Source organism: Phoenix dactylifera, chromosome 13 (assembly GCF_009389715.1).
Source record: "Phoenix dactylifera cultivar Barhee BC4 chromosome 13, palm_55x_up_171113_PBpolish2nd_filt_p, whole genome shotgun sequence".
Lineage (NCBI taxonomy): Eukaryota > Viridiplantae > Streptophyta > Magnoliopsida > Arecales > Arecaceae > Phoenix > Phoenix dactylifera.
In genome coordinates, this window is record NC_052404.1 from 12,618,903 (window position 1) to 12,638,176 (window position 19,274).

Sequence of the window (19,274 nt, forward strand, 5' to 3'; positions counted from 1 at the left end):
GTGATAGTTGCCCATATCTAAGATGGGTGATATGGTGGCTATTCAAAACTAACAGCAAGATACAAAATACGCGTAACAAAATAGTTTATATTGAAGTCACGAGTGTTCGGATCTGAACTATTTGCATTTAGAAGGCAATGCTGTATTTGACCCTTACATAAAGCAGTTAAATTAGCAAATAGTATATTTGGGGCTTTCATACTTGCACAAAATCATCATGAAATATTGCTTCCTCATATTATATATGTTCAGCTTGCCAAACAATTAGCAAGTATATATATAATATGCGCGACCGGCGGGTGCATGCACCGTGCTAGACAGCTCAACTCGATCCGTCCAGTAGAGCAGCTGAAATTAAATTTCATGTTTGTTCGTTCATACCTTGTACGCCAGCAGCAAAACGTTATTACAAAGAGACGAGCTAATGCACCACAACCATCACACCAGCAGCTACCAACAGCAATTCCGCTGTGTCTTATGATTACTTTGCACAGAATATTCCAAATTACTTGCTTGGTGCATACTACTAGAGAATCCTGGAGGTATGTACTGCCTCTCATGATGAAGATTGCCACCTCACAAACCGCATAATGGGGGCAGCATTACAACCTGTTTGTTGCAGCACTAATTCTCATCAGAAAGCTTTAGCAACGCCACCTACTTTAATTTCATTTCTTTAGTGATCGTAATATCCTTTACTTGAGTTTCCTTTCAGACTGAATCACTCGTAGGCAGCAATACTGGCCCTTTCCCAAGGCAACGACACCTTTCTTCTTGGGAGATCCCTATCCACGTCCAAAATCCTGTCCAAGGACTCGGTTAACGAAGAAACTGCTGGTGAGCACACACATCAGATGCATCGAACAGCATTGCTTGTAAGATTCAGTCCCTGCAATCTAAGCAACGGAGCTGTGATTACACCGAGTGAAGCTGAGTCCTACCTATCCAACTCCAGCCTAGCCCCTGCAATCTATCAATTCATTCTTTCTACGAAAAAAGAAACAGAGAAAGAAACTCATCAAATCATTTACCTCGGCCTTCTGTCCGAACTGGAGTTGTAACTTCTGAATTAAGAATCATTTTCATGCATGGACATTGGTGCTGTGTCCAAAAATTAATCAAACAATCATCACTGTGAACAATACGTGGATATCTGAGTCCTTCAAAAGAAGGCTTAATTCATGTGTCAAGACTCTTCCTGAGGATATAAGATTCCTTTTCGATTCATGCTTAGAAAATGCCACACCCAGCTACAAGAGATACATTTCCTTCCAAAAAACAGGGAAAAGAAAAGCAGAATAAAAGACTTGTTTTCAAACGGTAACATGATACTCTCTCGGTGTTCTTCATACAGCTTTGGGACAATGCTTGCTAATTGCTACAATACCACACTCAAATATGCAACTGTCGATCCAGCACAGAGAATTCTGTTCCTACAACACTCGTGAGAAGCATCACGTGTTTGTTTTACATTCCAAGGGACCTGAAATAGGATGGCGTTCAGGAAGCTGAGGCTTCCAGGTTCATGCTTGATACAGGTGCTGATACCTCGACCATATCGCTTGTGTTTTTCCCCCCCACTTCAACTCCAAGATAATCTGTCAAAACTTTTTTCACGCCGAATCCACGATTATAAGACTTTCTGCTGATAAATGGGGTCCTCTCTCCCTTTGCAGAACTTATTAAATCTGGGGGCGAGATGCTAGGTGCGGCATAAGCAGATGCATATGGAGTGTTTGCGGCAGGCACCAAGTATGGAAGTGGAACTTTCTTGTGAGCAACAACACCGACCATGGGAACCGATGAGAACTGATCTGAGTGTTTGCTCAAGTCGTCGACATAAAGCAAATCATCAATACGAGCCACAATGTTGAACGCAAGGCTCTCCAGAACTCTGGAATAGCTTTCTAGAATGGACTTTCCAACATCCTGAACAGTTGATCATAGAAGCTAGTCAAACTATAAAAGGTCTTGAAGCAAGTGTAAACATTTGAACTAAGTGAGCTGGTGAGGACCCAAACCTTGTTGAACTGGATTTTGCTCATATCCAAGGTTGTCTGTGTGAGACCAGGGAACCTCTGCTTCAAGCATAATAGGAGGCACTCGGCCCTATCAGCAAGCAATTCTCTCTTCTCCGTGTCCATCATCATATCCTTGACCATGCCCCAGGATGATTTAGCACCAGTGTGGCTTGGGTTGTTTATAGGCTTGGCAAATGCTCTCCGACGCCACACGTAGATTGATGCCTCGACATGGTTGGCAATATCTAGAGCCTGATGTTCGGAGGATAAATCAAGGCAATCAAGAAGGCATTCTGGGTAGAATTGATCTGAAGTAACATAGCGATATATCGCATCACCTAGGCATGCTCTTCCATTCTGCAATTCAAGCCATAACCAACACAGTTCAACCTCGAGGTTCATGATATGATGAAAAATATATAAAAAAAAATTCAGAATGATTGGAGAAGCCATGAATACTTCTATAACGATGAATTGAAAAATTATATTCACACCATTGTCGTTATTATATATTGATGCCATGCAATAATACGAGCACTAGAGCATTGGATCCTATCGTCATCATATAGTCTGAGCAGACCATAAATCTAATCAATAAACAGATAAGCAACTAAAAGGACAAACTAGTTAGTGGAGATCTGACCTTTGGAAGCGAGTCAAGATATGACTCAGGAACTTCCATTTCAGCCAAAGCATTGCTGTTGATTGCCATTGCAGCCTTCAATATCTGGTTTGTGCATTCACGTTTGTGCTGCAATTGTTTTCTTGTCTGCTCGTGGAGACCACCAGGACGGACACGAGGTACGGGAAGCCACCACTTCTCTTCTTGACGGTGAAGAGTTCTCCGGAAAGAGGCTGAGTCATCAGAATCAGTTGCTACTATTCCTTGATCGACGTACCAAAATTCTGGGTCGCTAAAACTATCCAATATTTCCTGCAAGGAGCAAAATTTCAATAAGAAATCAGCACCCCCAAGTTAGGATTGAGAAACAGTAAGCAGCACCGAGACTCACAAGGAGCATATTGTCTAGTTGGCGCAGCGCCGGAAGATTGGCGTATAGATCAGACCGTGGCATGCAAGTCATGACCTGAAATAGATGGAGCAAAAATGATCACGAAATAACCATGGAGAAAATATCTAGAGTAGCGAGTTCAAGAAACAACTGAGAATATCTCTTAGGACCCAACCAAATGCAGTGACTTGGATATATATGGAAGAATTCATACTAGTAGGATTGGGTGATACGATACATCCAGTGAAATAAAGTAATCACCTCAAGCTAACCAAAAACAAATTTACATGGTGAAATGAGAAATAGAACAGATAGCTAAATTTTTACTGATACAAAGGAAAATTTAATCCATATAACACGAGAAAATAGTTAGCTCTAGAATAGTAATCACCTCAAGCTTGCTCCCATCAGGAAATGTTTGCCAAGCGGGTATCAGTTCAACGATGTGATCGCTAACACAGAGAAGCCACTCCATTTCTCTTCTCCACATGGACTTCTTCTGAGGGGTCACAGGCTCTAGCCTCCAAAGCTGCCCAAAAATCGTGGCTAAAATAGGAGAAAGGAACGAGGGTTTTAAAGAAGAGCACATCGAACGAAACTTATCGAGGTAAATAAAACGTTATAAACATGAAACAATTGTACCAAGGGATACTTAGAGCTACGAAACTCACCACAGAGATTCGTAATAGCATTTGAAATAGCCAGTGCAGTGCACACTCCTTTCCCGGAACCCGACATGTCTTCTCCAAGCAACAACTTGGCAAATCTTTCCTTCATCATCTCAATCTCTAATAGAGGTCAAGTCATATCCACATACACTTTAATCAATTATTTCGGCCAAATCAGTACAGATTATGTAAGAGCAGATCTGGCATTGACATTATAATCCATGCTTACACTAATAACCCAATCAGACGAATTTCTGGCGATCCTATTTTTGACTAGATGCTGTTTGAGAAATCAAATTTTTAAACCACATATAAAAGGGAAGTGGAGAGGAGAAAAAAAAAACAATCTGCAACTATTTCACCGTAAAAATCGATGGTGAAGTATCCAAAATATGAGTTCACCCGTAGAATGATGCAATTTTGTGGCATTCTTCCCTTTGCTTTGTAAACATACTTGCAATGAACGTATAATGCTGATGATTAGATGACATGAGCTGAAAGTCAACCGAGACTAAAAAGAAGAAGAAAGAAGAAGAAGAAGAAGAAAGAAGGAAGGAGAAGAAGACATCAATACCTGAAGAAACATTAGGTTTTCTCTCATCGTCCTGTTGGGTTTTCTCCACATTGGCAGCTAGATGAGATTGCACGCTACTCTGCTTTGCCCAACCCAATGTCGCCGGGTGCTTGGATGATTCGTCGGAGCCGCTAATGCGGCCTTGTGGCTCTTCACCGAAGGAGGTTTCGGAGGTCGAACTGCTGCTGCTCCCATGGCTCTCAACCTCCAGCGAATCGACGAAGGTCTCGCCTTGTGCAACAACGCCGTCGAAGCCACGATCGGCAAGGCCACCCTCGTTCACGTCCTCCATCTCGAGCTCCCCTGATTCGTCGAATGCAAGCCTGCGGCCGGGCTTCCTCAGGGCGAGGAAGCGAGCTCTTCGGAGGGATCTAGAGGCCCAGGAACCCAGAAATGAAAGGGGATGGAGGGCGGAGGCTCCACGGTGGGCTAATGGAAGACAGTGGTGCCTCTTAGGATCCTCTGGTCGGTACAAGGGGGGGCCTCCTGCACATATGAAGTGGAGAAGGCCTTGCCCTTGTGGGGGCTGCTCCATATCATTTTTCTTTCCTTTTTCTTCCTCCGTTTTTTTTTTATATATTGGAGGTTGGACTTGGGGGTGGCCATGGACGTTATTATTACTGGCGCCAGCCCTCGCGCAAGCCCTCCGTGAGTGGGAGAGCGAGAGCGCCCTTTTTTTCACTTTTGAAATATTTGCGGCTACGGCTAATAAATGGAAGGCGTGGATCGAGGGATCGACCACCGCCAACAGACGCTCCCGTCTCGCTCTCTCCGATGGATCTCCTCCTCCAATTTAAGGGCATTTCCCTTTTTGATATTTAGATAATTTATTGCCCGATGAGTCTATCAGGTGCCACGGAGCACTCGGATTCAGCGGCCCTGGGGAATTAATTGCATTCTAATCTCGTATGAAATGGATGCAATCACGAGGGCAGGCGAATCGCTATCCAACTCATGAGATGCGCTGGCTGTTTTTACCGTCTCCACCTCCCTTTTTTAAGGTCTAATACATTTTCTTTTTTTGCCTTTTTTTTTTTTTTAAGAGAGATACATACATACATACATACATACATACATATATATATATATATATATATATTGAAGGGCTAGCGTATCAAAGTGACCATGTTTTATGAGCCTCCTCGCAGCATCAAGAGTCGCCGCAATAATTTAATGCATCATAATTTATGCTTAGAATCTAGAGGCTATCAAATTAAGCGCTCATTATGATTCCATCTAACACCTATCTTAAATCGTATTAAACATGATTTTCTCCATTCTATACTCAAATAGAGCCATGGAAAGAAAAGGACTGCACAGCATGCAGCCAAGCAATTGCCTTCTTTTCCTTCAAAGATTGTATTTGTACTGTCCCCACTCTTACTCTCATAATCATCTATTCCCGTGATGGAAATTCTGCCCATCCGATTTCACCAAGCATGTGGCCCTCCATCCCATACATTGATTAGCAGATAAGCATTGGCACCAATTTGACCACCATATCCAATATGTTGATTAGAAACGCATTTATCTTAATTCGTCACCATCCTCGTGATGTTTTATGTGGTCATATTGTTATGGCTGAAGTTCGCATTGATTTTTTGCATGCAATCATATATGTCGCATATTTCTTTCTAAGTCTACAGATTTTTTTCCCCTCTTTTGACACCATCCACAGAAGCTGCAAATCATGTTTAAGTATTTCCGTTGCCGATAAATTTGGTAGGACGTGCGCGTCTGATACGCCTAAGCCACGACATGGTATCCGTATTTACCTATTTCTGTGCGAAATTTTGTGCCAGCTGGGAAGCTAATCCAAGCGTGTACTCGGTTTAATCAATGTTTATCTCAGTAGGAAAGCTTCCCCGCCACGGGAAAGCAGCCCTACAGGCATGATGACGGTATCCAAGAAGAATCAACACCAGGTTCTAGAGAAATCTAAGCGGATCGTTTCCGGAGGTTCTGGGTTTTCGAAACAATTGGGCCCTTCGAGCCCAAGTCCATCGACACAAAGGGCTCCGCCATTCCTGCGAAAATAATTAATAAAACGTCTACTACGGATCACTCCCTACTCGGAAGGGAAGCCCAAACACGCATGGATGTCGCTTGACTTGCACTATTCGTCTCGATCACCCATCCCGCTTCTTTTTTTAAGAAATAGTTTATGAGCCCTGAGCCATTACCTATGTAATTAAGCATTAACCATAAAAGGGGATGTTGCCGATCATGGATAAAATCAAAAGGAAGAGACGGTGGCGCTTAAGAGCAATGGCCGATACGAAGGTAGAGGGCAAACCAGAACATCCTTAGCTTCGAAAACACTCCCTAAAAGAAAACATGGCATCAAGTAATTGGTGGTTCCAACTTCCAACTGATAGGGGCATTACGCTAGACTCCTCAAAAGGGCTGGTAGGACGTCGCTGTGACCGTTTTGCAAGGGTCAAAACAGAGCAAGGTTCAGGGATCGTGGGCCATCAAACATTTTTACACATGAAGCCGTTCCTCGGCGCCGAGCTGACTGTTTTATTCTAATTTTCTTTTAGGACCGTTTTCTTTCCATTTTCTTTTAAGACTCAATTTGGCTAGAAAACTGTGGTCAGAAAAAAAAAAAGAAAAAAAGAAGAAGAGAAATAGCTTATATTTGGTGAAATGACTTATATTTTCAGATACGAGATCCTTTCTGGCTGCACCCATGGAGCCACAAGAAGTGAGAATGTGGAAGCCCATAAAGAAAGCAACCCATTTGGTCCCCCAAATCCAAAGTTGGAAGGCTTTGATTGGACCAACCAAAAAGATGTAGCGAGTGCAGCACATGGGCCCTGGCAACTGATTGATGGTCCTGCTTCTCTGGGACCACGAGTGCTTTTTCTAATGCTGAACAATTTAGACCATGGATGGAGCATGTACCATACCTGACCCAGAAGCATTCCCAGCTCCAGCCACGCTTTCACTTCTCCACACTTTGCTTCCGGAGCTCTTCAACTATAGTTGTGCGTTTCAATTAGGTATGCAACATAACTGGAACTCCATTATGCATGCCACTTTACCCTGAGTAGATTTTTAAGAGTTAAAACAAATGGATTGCAAAGACAATGCCACATATCCAGTCAGCAGGCAGCACTTCCTCATGTTTCAATACTAAATCCAGCATGCAGCACTGGAGGAATAATTCCTGGAACCAGTAGCTTTAGCAGCACTGGAGGAACAGATGCTCCAACAGTATTGTACGCACTAGTTGTTAGAAACATAAATTTTATGTTGGCATGCGCCAATGAATGCAGCATCAAGCATAGACATTGTAATCTGATGATGCAATAAAAACTTAAACGGGTAAAACTTAATCAAATACAGAAAAGGAAGTACCATATTTTATTATGAACTAAGTCTCTCATATCACTCCAGAAATTCTTCCATCAGGCCCTAGTATTCAAGCAAGTCACTAGCATTAGAAGGGTCTATATATATATATAACCAGAAATGACACCAAATTGGTAATAGTAAACCTGGGAAATAAATGGTTCGGCATCTATGCATCTAAGAAAATGCAGCGAGTGCTTGGTGAGAGATATCAAATGATCACGAAGAGACACTTCTCCTATGTCATCTACCCTAACACAGATGTAAGGACCCTTGGGAGGAACCAGAGCATGGAAAGATGCTAATATGATTTAGCAGATGAAAAACATATATACATCAAGCATTTTGAGGAATGTGGCACATAAATTGGTTGAAGAAGACAGAATACCACAGTCAAGCCTAGAATGATTTTTGAAGTATTCTTCTTCTAAATAATTAAGATTTTGTTCAATTTCTTGGGGAAGTATGGTGCCAACTTTCCATCTCAAACTCTTGAATGATTTCTGTTCAGCAGTATCTGTTCAACTACAATATATTGAAATTTCTAAGGAAGCCGATACAGATTTGTGATCGTGTGGTCAAGCTTGTGAAAGTGAAAAATCGTAATATACTAAGGTAGAAAGAAACTATGATGTTAAGCAAAAATGATCATGTTAAAGGTTATGGTTGACATATAAGCCATGAGACAGCCTTTGTTTTTTATTAAAGAAAGATGATGCGTAACTGCACCAAAGTGCTCCCCATTTATTGTTGTCTGTACATCCAGGTTCCCATCCTCAATTTTCCTGAATAAATGTAGAATAATATGGAGAGAAGTTGCAGATTGTTGAACATCAATTTAACAACAAAGATCCATATCCACATGACCACATAAATAAAATACATGCTTGCATGCAAATGAACAAATACCTGCTTACATACATAGAGCAGTCGGAGTTACCTACATAGAGCAGTCGAGTTACCTGATCAAGGACTGGAGTTGCAAGTTGTGCTCATCACATTCTTTAGTAACTTCATCAAATGTATCACCCTACATGAAATATCATGTAAATTATATTGGTGTCAAACAGACAAAATGAACTTAAGCATTGGTGCACCAAATAACTACAAGTCATTTGTTAGCAAGAACTCCAAGAAACATAACAAAATAGAAGATTGCAAAGACAGATATATTTTTCTCTCTCTTTTTTATTTTTCTTTCTTTCTTATCCTCTTTTGTTTGAAAAATATGGTAATTCGATATTTATTGTTTTGTAATCAAAGCAGTGTCCATGAACAGCACAAAAGCCAACCTCCCAACCTCAAGGGGACCACATGTTCTGGGCTCCTAGCCAGAGCATCTAATGAACTAGGAATATAGCCAACATCACTAGACATGACGAAAGCATCAGTTCCCAGGGAAGGAGGTCGTCTATATTTATAGAAGAGAAGAGAATGCAACTCGGTCAGGAAGAAGGGGGCCTAGTATTTATGAAATATAATTCAAAGAACACAAGCTTATCCAAGATTAACCAGATAAAGAGGAGTTGCAGTTGATTTTAGATGAGCACGGAGCAATTTTATATCAAAAATGACATCTGGGATTAATGCGTACAAATACATATAGGTCTATATAATTTAAGTATTTCTGTTGTCTATATACAAAGCGATAACTTTGGTGCTGATGTTGTTCAAAATTTCAGGGAAAACACTTGGGCTATAAATGTGTGCATGTAGAAATTTCATGTGAAACACATGAGAATCAACCTCTCCTCTAACAAGCTTTCACCCTATAGAAGTGAGCAGTGCCTTGGTCCTAGATAAACTTGGTTAATCTGATATTAGGTTTAAATGGTGGGTACATACATTTCTAGTTTTTCATGAGTTTCATTGCAACACTAGAGTTGTAAACTGAAGAGGTTGGCATGAGATTATCTTCACCTCTGAAGCACAAAAACCGAAACACCTTTATGATATACTCAACCTCAGGTTTGCTTACAAAAATTTAGAATGATGACCAACACCTGAGTGTCATAGACATTCACCATCCAAAAGGAGATGAAAATAGACAGCAAAGTTCACCCAAACAGGTAGAACGCCAAGGCCAGAGATATTTGACAAAAAGCAGCAGATACAATTTACATTTCTCAGTAAAACGAAGACCAGATACAATTCAAGCCATCAAACTTTTACCTTTTCTCCTCTAGGCTAAACTAACAAGCAATTTAAACTGCAAAAGCTGTCTTTTAGGATAAAACATTGATCATTCAAACATGGAACAAAAGAATAAATTATTATAGCAGTTACTTTGACTGAGCCAAAACAAAAAGGAAAAGAAATTGCTTACATTGAAAGCTGCAACCTGTCCAGCTTCAGAGCATGCTAGTTCTCTGAACAGCTGGGCTGCGAGTCTCCCATACATCTTGACTCGGATAAATCCTACTTCTACAATGCATAGGAGAACATACAAGGAACATAACTGCATTTAGATAATTACTTAAATACCAAAACTTCAGTTTGTAACAATCAGAAAATCAGTGGATGGAAGCAACTAGGAGTAGTGTAATGAGAAAGAAAATTACAGCCAGGATATAAACCAAAGCAACAGATGACAATGGTATGCTTTTCTTATTTTGGAGAATAAGAACGGTATACGATGTATAATGGGAACTTTTCCTAACTAAAAGAAAATCCAATCATGGGAAAATTGAAGAGGAAGTGCCCCGTCTAAGAACAAAATCGGCAGGAAAAAGTCTACGCACAGGCACATAGCAATCAGGAAAAGAAAGCACTCCAAGAAATTGAATAAGACACATAACAAAATTCGCTGATTTTCATGAATCCCAACCCCAGCTAAGCACTCAGGTTCTCAGAATCATGGAAATGGTTACATAAATTTCCATTAAGAGACTATCTCTCAAACAAAATCCATTCAGAGACGAAACGAAATATCTTCGTAAAAAAAACCCCGTAAAAATAAAATTATCATTGACAACCCATGTCCAGTAAAGGAGTGTGCGTGTGTGTGTGAGAGAGAGAGAGAGAAAGAGAGAGGGGGGAGGGACCGGCCAACTTAGGATTCAATCGGGGGATTTCCCGTGGGAACAAGATGTCAATAGAGGATCTGCCAGAAGAGGAAGATGGACAGGATTGAGAAGGGGGGATACTGCCGTTACCTCGTTCACGGGCACCGGACAAGATCGAAGTCGGAGAAGATAGCGGAGGCAGGAATACCGTGGGCTTTCGGCTCGCGAAGACGGGATCAGAGAATCGGCGAGCTCTCGAGTCTCGTCTAGGGTTCCAAATTCCAGGTTCTCTTCTCAAATATGAGTTGGGTTCGGAGTCGTCTCCCGCCAAATTCCCGCATCGAAACAGGCCAGAAATAACCGACACGGGCATGCAGTTGGGCCGCGTCTATGGATGTCAGCCCAAGCCCAATTAGAGCTTCCGAGACGCGATTGAGGAGAACGGGAACAGCTTTAGCGAAAAAAAAAAAAAAAAAGGAGAACGGGAACTGCACCGGACACCGATGACTTCCAGTTCAAAGGCATCATCTATCTAAGTAAGCTCTTTTCATGTCTTGGGCAGCCATGAAAGTTGCTCCTGCCTGCCCAGATGCACAAGCTTACAAACAAACAACTGACTTTTAATAGGAGAAGAAACACCTGATACAACGACAAGGCACATTCCAATATAACTTCCGATGTGAGGTGAAACTCTGCATTTGATACACGCCAGGCTGATTCTCAAGTACATACCGACCAATATCCAGCCTACCAGCTACTTTGCATTTCTATCATATTACCAGTAGAAACAAATCATAAGACAGCGACTGCATTCCTTTCTCAAGCTCAAGCAGATTAATGATTAATCATACGAAACTTCAGAAATTATTCCAGATCTGATAGACTGTTGAAGACTGAAACTGGTTTATATGACAGAGGTACATGAGATGCGAATCAACAAAACATCACTCACAATTTATTCTCACAGTTCTTACACAAAGCTGGAAAGCTGATGTGAATTAAAGGCAACATATGCTTCAATTTCCGGAAGTCCATTTAACATTTCCATATTATTCCAAGTCCATGTGCATTACTGAATTCCTGTCTCTTATCATAGGGGATCTTCCATTCCTTGAATTTCTGGTGCTTGAGTTTATCCAGACAGAAGGTACATCAAGGTTTGAAGTTTGAATCCTTAACAATGGTCACAGGGCATGCTGCATTCGATAATAGATAGTTTGCCACGCTGCCCAACAGAATCCTGCAAACATATCCAAAGACATGGAACAAGAAAAAACATAGAGATAATCAGATGATGATGGAAATACTAATTTCATTACAAATGAAATTTAAAATTTTCATAGTAATGACATGATAAGTTTTTCGCAGACCAGGGATAGTGGAACTAAATTTTCATTGTTCTTAAAATGTTCAACATCTCTTCTACTGCCATCAACAGGGGATTACCTGTAAATCAATTGGCTTGGAATGAAATTTAGTCCTTCAAGCCAATGCAAGTTTGGCTTATAAAAGATATCAGGTGCTTGATATCAAAAACCAATGGATATTTTCATTCCACTGGAGAACCAAAATCCAGGGGTGAACATTCAGAGGCAATCTACTGAATTCTGCAGTGCATAATGATTTCCTTGTGTTTCATTCCAAGCAACAAGAGATTACTCCAAGGATTTGTGGGCAATATCCACATAATATGTTTAAGTTTTTAACGAGATACAATAAAATTCAGATCAAGAATACCGGACCCGAGACATGATGGCTAGTATATTGCGGGAGATAAACTCTCAACAATTTTAGCCATCTCGTGGAGTTCTGCTTCCACTTTTATTAGGGAATGAAACCAACGCAGCTTATCACGTGATTTCAGATGGAACTTGACACTAGTTTACCACCCTGTGGGCTTGAAGAGAAACATAGGAGCTACATTAGTCTACCACCCTGTGGGCCTGAAATTTGCCCAAACTTCCAAATTTCTGTAACCATGGGTTGAATCACATGTTGCTTGAGATGTCTTTCTGGGAATCCTAGACCATTTTCTTATGAAGTGTTTCATGAGTGCAGTACCACATTCTCTTGGAGCACATGATTTGAACAGTTAGTAGTCAACTGATCTAGCATTTGATATTTGAGTAATGGCCATCATATGTGATTTGGCATCCAACATAAGGATATTGCCTTGTTGAGGGGTAACAGTGAAGCTGGTTTGCTATAAAAAAATACCAAACTTCTTAAAGTACAGCCATGTTTGCATAGAATAAAATACCATCATTCAAGTTGTTTGCACTACAGGACCTGATAAACAAAGAATCTGTAATAAACTTGAAGCTGCATCAATGAGTTCAAATGCCATTTGGCAATTATTGTGGATTTATGGGTTTAATCAACTTGCAAATTTGAGCTGAAGATTATGTAGATCAAGTTTGCTTCTGAAACAGTAAGCTTTAAACACCTACAGTGTATTGATTGAGACTCTACTTTAAACTTGATTCTGCTGTCTACGAAGCTGCTAATCAGATAGTTTTGTGAACAATTTGACAGATAAGTATAACCCAGAAAACTCAAAACCAGTCGGTATCCTCTCCGGTTCAGGGTAGAACTAGAGAAGTCAAGTCTCCAAATCACAGACATCCATGTATTGCACAATGGCTGTGATTGACTGGGCCACGCACAGTTCATGTGGCACAGTGTCCCATGCACCATGTGGGTTCAGTCAATCATGGCCATCATCAGTATATATATGGCCGTGATTGGTAGACTGGAGAACTCCAATTTAGCTCTAAATAGGAAAGGATTCAAACCCAAAGCACAGGAGTTCTAAAGGATTTTTTCTTGTTAATTTTATATTTAGATGATACTTAAGCTTCTGGGTCCAACAGCATGCAAACTTGGAGGACTCGCATGATAAATACACAAAGAATTGTCTTGAAGAGAACATATGTATAAGCACATAAAGGAGCCACTCCGCAGCATGATTTTTCAAAGAGTCCAAGTTCCAAGAGGCCCTACATGTTACTCAGCAACTTAAGATGAAATTTGTCAATTTTGTTAAGTTCAGCTTAAGATAAATTTTGCACCAATGATTTCTACACTGATTAGAATTTAGATATATTGAGAAATATTAAAGACCCCACAACATAACCGGCTTAGTGGCCAAGACACTTGCTAGAAACTCATTTCATCTAATATAATAAGAATAGCTGAAGGCAGCTGGCTTGTCTAGACCTCTTGAAGAACTCCCTCATATGAAGCAATTGTTTGGCTATTGCACAATGTCAACTTCATACTATGTTCATTGATTAGTGATATCCCAGCAGATGGCTTGACATATCCCCATGATGAAACCAAATGGGGGCCCATGCAAATCACATATAAACAAGGGTACATGCTTAGGTGATACTTGGAAGTTCATCCTATAGCCAAAGTTCTAGTTGGATGGATTAAGACATAGCAATTGGACTTATCAAGGTAAGCCTTTGCTCCTTTTTTTTTTCCCTTTTCTTATCAACTAGGTGTGTAGGCACTTTATGCAAGATGATGACATTGGTAGGATTCTTTGGTTAGGTGAGAGTCGACACTATGGGAATTGGATAAGCTTGGATAATGCAGTCTAATTTTGTTGGAGCAGGTTTGGGTAGGACAAATGAGCCTGAATCAGAATAGATCAAGCAACAGCAAGCAGACAATTCCAATTATCTTGGATGCTACTAAGGTCTACTTTCGAGTTGAGTGGTGATGTGGAAACCACCGTAGGCAAACAAAATGCATGTAGGTTTTGGTTGACGTAGTTGGCAATGCTTTGTTTGCTAATTCGTGCTATGGATTTGGACTGCCCAAAACCATGATTTTTTTGTTTCTTTTTCTTCTTTACCAGGTAACAAGAGGAGATGACTAGTTCAATTTCTGAATCTAATTGTCTGAGACTCTTGGAACAGATCATCTAATTGTGCCGTTGTGACATCTGAGATCACTCCGTGGTCTCGGAAATCAGCAGCGTGTGTAGATGGAGAAGGTCCTACATCCAGGCAGTTAAATATAATGAGGTCCGCAACACTGCTAAACATCCATAGTTACAACCTATTGATCAGGGATTATCTAATAGACGACGACACGATTGAGGGTCTTTAATGAAAAAATTGAATAATCGCAGATTTCAGATATATAAATTCACGGAATTCATGGTGGACCAGCCAATCGGTTAAAACTAAAAGAATATGATTATAAGAAGGAATTTGATATTGCTTTGACATTTATGTCCGCACTTTTTTTTTGTACTTTCAGGAGAAAAAAAAAAGTCACACGCCGATCTAAGATGGGGGGGTGAAGCTTGGGAACTGGCAAGTAACGGTAGAGTCAAAATACAGTGCGTTACCTCTGAATCTGGCTAAGACCTCTGCTGCCCATCACCAGCGAGTCCAGCTTCAGATCTTCTACGGCTTCGCAGAGCTTCTCCCTCGCATCTCCCCAGTACAACTTCGCCACGATCGTTGCCTGATTTTTTTTTTTTTTTCCCTCCCCAGATTGAAAGGAGGAAAGAGAACCAAATCAAGAAAAGGACATGCTCATAAAACATTCTTGGAGACTAAATTAGAAGAGGGGGTAAAGAGGAGATTAATTAAAGTGGGGAACGGGATACCTCCTTCTGTCTGGAAGCAGTGTCGAGCATGTCGAGGACCTGGATGTCGACTTCCAGATCGTAGTGCTTCATCACCTCCGGCTGCCTAAACTCCGTCAGAGGAATCAGAGCTAAAACACGCGCGCATAGAGCTAATCGGTTAGAAATAAAAGAAATGGAATCCGAGTGCTTGTGGTGGTGGTGGTGGTGGTGGAGGATCTTACGGGAACCGGATTTGGCCCAGAGGCCGTGCTTGGACTCCTCTTTCTGGGGGGGCATGACATGGAGGACGATGAGCGTGTCGCCCTCGTCGAGCAGGTTGCTGATGGCCCATTCCAGCGCCCTCTTGCTGCTCTTGGAGAAGTCCAGCGCCACCCCGATCTTCCTGTCTCCTCCCATCTCTCCCCTCTCGCGATGCCTCCGGAGGCTTAGAGTTTCTACCTCTGTCGAAGCAGAGCGACAACGATGTACGACGGACGTATAAAAAGATTAAAAAAGGAGGACTACCTGTCGAAGCACCATACCGCTCCCACCATTGACTAATGCGTTACCGGGGGACACGGACAAGGTAAGAAATAACAAAAGGTAACCACGTGGCCTACCGTGCGGATCGGACTCCAATGACCGCAATGCCCTCGAGTGGTTCGAAACGGTGCCGAAGAAAACGAGGGAGGGGAATCCCGCACGGAACGGAAGCACTTGATGCCGTATATAGCTCTTCGCTTTTAATTGGATTTTAGCAGCCTATAGGTTTTTATGTGTGATCGACTGGTGGTGCTTGCAAAAATGATCATTGTAACATATTTGTTGCGTACCACGTGGCCAAGTATACACAAATTGCCGGGACCCTAGCCATGGAGAGCTCCATGGTAGGATTTTAGCGACCAAAATAAAATAATATGTTTTGGAACCGATCACAACCAACATAGCAGATCAATCAGTGAGAGCTGACATGAAGCCTTCGATCTACCAATTAAAGTCTACCATGTAGCCGGCCCTAGAAGCGCGCAAAAAATTTCTCGAATTTTAAATCCTCCTTCCAATTGGCGCCAACTCAGCTAATGGTTTCGATAATCACATGACAAATGAGCGAGATACATGGCCTAGGCTCCCACGTATGATCTTCAAAATACACGATCGGTTACTAAAAATAATTGATCCATATGTCCAATTTTCTTGGGGATGGATGCCAATATTCATCTATATAAACAAGTCCTGGATGATCCACCATGTAAGTGTTCCTAAGCTCCTTTATTCTCTTGTGCTACCACTCTCATAGTACCTTCATTGTTTCTAAGAGTTAGTTTGGCTTAGGCATCTTTCGATTCCAATCAGATATTCTCCAACAAGAGAACTTTCTACTCGGCCACTCTCACAACACTTTGGTTGTTTTGGAAAGTTCTGGCTTAGGCATCTTTCGATCCTTATCGAATATTCTTCGATAAGAGAACTTTCTTATTTTTGCCATTTCAGGTTGGATCATGCATCGGAACGAAGATTCGAGAAAGATCTCCGTCATCCAATGCCACGTCGGAAGTGACTGGCATTGAAGCCATGACCATTCAATTAAGTGCAACAACCATTGAACCATCGCAGTGGAGATGAGTTACAATCTTCGGCCAATCTTTACAGTCAAAACAATCCATTGCCGGAAAATTACAATAGCCCGGCTAGCCTGGCATCTTGATCGCACCGATTTTCAACAGCAAATGGTGAACATCGAAAAATGCGGGGTTGTCCGGAGCATCTGGAGGTGGAGATTTGGATGCGATGGCTAAACGTCTTCCTTCTCCCTCTCACTCCTGTTACGGGGGGTTCCCCGAATTTAGTCCCACATCGACCGTGTAGCGGGAAGGTCTGTGCCATATAATGGGGGGCTCAATAACCCTTCTCTCAAGAGGCGCCTTTTGTGGGGCAAAACCGTGAGGCGCCGTGAGGAGGGCTCCGGGTACGCTCGACCCCCAAATCGGACCCAAAGCGGACAATACCTTCTGAGGGACACTTTCTCTTCCGCTGCTCGGATCGGTGGGGACTGTGCTGGTGACGGAGTGCAAATCCCGCATCAGATGGCGCTAGAAGGAGGGCCTAGCCCTCCGCCTATCCAGCAAGGAGCCGACCCGGACACAGGACCTTCTCACTGGGGGGGCTGTGTTACGAGGGGTTCCCCGAATTTAGTCCCACATTGACCGTGTAGTGGGAAGGTCTGTGCCATATAATGGAGGGCTCAATAACCCTTCCCTCAGGAGGCGCCTTTTGTGGGGCAAAACCATGAGGCGCCGTGAGGAGGGCTCCGGGTACGCTCGACTCCCAAATCGGACCCAAAGCGGACAATACCTTCTGAGGGACACTTTCTCTTCCGCTGCTCGGATCGGTGGGGACTGTGCTGGTGACGGGGTGCAAATCCCGCATCAACTCCCATTGAGACGAAAATGTAAACGGGAAGCAGAATCTCGTAGGCATGTCTCCCAGTGCAGGACGAAGCAGCATGATATCCGCGGAAAACGTCTTGGTTGTTATAGCGTCTATATTTTGATTTTCTTAGCTAAAAGCTTTCTATATGCCAAGACTTGAAGCTAAAAATCGCAGCCTCGGGGTTTACTTGACAACAAGGTCGCATCCAGACTTCCTGTTTAACCTTGACTCGGCAATTAAATGAAATTAATATTCCTTAATACATGTACTTGCTTGTAGTTAATTTTCTAAAAACAAGGATAAGGGCAACGATTAGGAATCTGCTGCACGATTTGTGAACATTGTGAACATGTTAAAGCTTCGATGATCTTTTTCAGAGCAGCGAGCGCTTCCGTTTGACCGAACGTGCTTATATCATAAAAACAATCATTTGCCTTGTGATTGCAATTAAAAGGAGAGTTCGCCATCCTAAATCATGATAATATAACATATCCCAGTAACATATCATAATAGCATACCATAATAACATAACGAAATAAATGTTCGCAAGATTTTTATTGATGCCAACTAATCTGAAGCCGCGCATTATGATTATTGATCTTTCAATCATATACTTATCATCCATGCGCAATCATCGCTCATCCTTTACCAAGTCTTGAAGTAAGAGTAATATCCACCTTTATGAATACTTCTTGACGCCGAGAATAAGATAAGAAGGAAACAATTAAAAAGTGCCGGCATGTTGAATCCCTAGGAAGTCTCGAACCTCCCAAGCTAAGCTAATAACCTGGCAGACGTCCCCCCCCCCAATATACAAAATAACGACCAGGATGCACCCAGCTCAGCTCATCAGTCACTCTTAACTGTATGCACGGCAAGAAAACATAGAAATCATGCTGGTCCAGGAAATCATCAAAGAGTGCAGAAGCCATATAAGTAGTAGGGGGGGCATCGGCAGCTGGCAGGCTTTTGTGATTAGCTTCCATCGCTTTGCCTTTGCCTCCAAACTAACAAAAAAGAGGTTTTAGAAGATGAAAAAACAGGAAAGGCGATACTTGAAGTACGCTCAGATCAAGGGTCACTCAAAGCGCTCGAAGATTGTTAAGCCAGCAGACAATGCCTTCATGCGCGGCTTCCCTACTTCATGACCGATTCCTCCTTGTACCCGACCCCACCAAACTGAAACCACCAGTGTATTGATGTTCGCCCCTTTTCCCTTTTTTTTTTTTTTTTTTTAATGCATATACCCCCCCTACCAAGTTGCAGTCCGGGCAAAAGACCGGACGAAGAACCATTTCAGCCCGCTTTTTTTTTTCTTCCTAGTAGGCTCCCTTTTTTGGTGGGCTTTTTCAAGCCGCTCAGGTTATGGGTGTCTCGTCCGGGTCCACGTTGGGTTAGCTCCCACTCTTCCCCCCATCGGGACCGTCCGTTGCAGCTCAATCTTACCTGCTAGTGCAGGGAACCAATGACGGTACTGATTGCTGTCACCATCCCCGTCCGATCCAGGTCGATCTGCTGTAATGAGGTGGGAGTGGCAGGCCGTCTGATGCCGGGACAAGAAAATCCATCGTGCTGCCCGGTCCGGTCTGTCCTTGTCTGCAATAAATACAGCAAC

General features: G+C 42.2%; 2 protein-coding genes across 3 annotated transcripts; both read right to left on the reverse strand.

Annotated features, from left to right (window-relative positions):
- Nucleotides 1-1,154: 1,154 nt before the first annotated feature.
- LOC103722543 (rop guanine nucleotide exchange factor 5-like) lies at nt 1,155-10,888 on the reverse strand. Of its 2 annotated transcripts, XM_039133131.1 has the most exons (10): nt 10,789-10,888; nt 9,960-10,057; nt 8,596-8,663; nt 4,277-7,324; nt 3,706-3,822; nt 3,426-3,580; nt 3,035-3,109; nt 2,665-2,955; nt 2,022-2,378; nt 1,155-1,929 (listed from the first exon to the last, which is right to left on the reverse strand). In XM_039133131.1, exons 4-10 carry the CDS (start codon nt 4,809-4,811, stop codon nt 1,501-1,503), a joined length of 1,959 nt encoding a protein of 652 aa, XP_038989059.1. In that variant the 5' UTR covers nt 4,812-7,324; nt 8,596-8,663; nt 9,960-10,057; nt 10,789-10,888; the 3' UTR covers nt 1,155-1,500. The 2 variants fall into 2 exon arrangements, with proteins under 2 accessions (XP_038989059.1, XP_038989060.1); XM_039133132.1 differs by lacking the exons at nt 8,596-8,663; nt 9,960-10,057; nt 10,789-10,888 and having other exon boundaries at nt 3,706-4,155; nt 4,277-4,352.
- Nucleotides 10,889-11,457: 569 nt separating this feature from the next.
- Nucleotides 11,458-15,786, reverse strand: LOC113460923 (universal stress protein PHOS32). The gene is made up of 4 exons (XM_039133133.1): nt 15,472-15,786; nt 15,269-15,378; nt 15,005-15,123; nt 11,458-11,878 (listed from the first exon to the last, which is right to left on the reverse strand). The coding sequence occupies exons 1-4, from the start codon at nt 15,644-15,646 to the stop codon at nt 11,791-11,793; spliced, it is 492 nt and encodes a 163-aa protein (XP_038989061.1). The 5' UTR covers nt 15,647-15,786; the 3' UTR covers nt 11,458-11,790.
- Nucleotides 15,787-19,274: the final 3,488 nt, after the last annotated feature.

Excerpts from the sequence above, each read along its gene's own strand:
- LOC103722543 (XM_039133131.1), bottom strand. The coding sequence starts at position 4,811 with ATGGAGCAGCCCCCACAAGGGCAAGGCCTTCTCCACTTCATATGTGCA. Across the intron at positions 2,956-3,034 it reads AACTAGACAATATGCTCCTT|GAAATATTGGATAGTTTTAG; the intron begins GTGAGTCTCGGT and ends TGCTCCTTGCAG. Across the intron at positions 1,930-2,021 it reads GCAAAATCCAGTTCAACAAG|GATGTTGGAAAGTCCATTCT; the intron begins GTTTGGGTCCTC and ends TCAACTGTTCAG.
- LOC113460923 (XM_039133133.1), bottom strand. The coding sequence starts at position 15,646 with ATGGGAGGAGACAGGAAGATCGGGGTGGCGCTGGACTTCTCCAAGAGC. Across the intron at positions 15,379-15,471 it reads CTGGGCCAAATCCGGTTCCC|CTCTGATTCCTCTGACGGAG; the intron begins GTAAGATCCTCC and ends CGCGTGTTTTAG. Across the intron at positions 15,124-15,268 it reads CTGCTTCCAGACAGAAGGAG|GCAACGATCGTGGCGAAGTT; the intron begins GTATCCCGTTCC and ends AAAAAAAATCAG.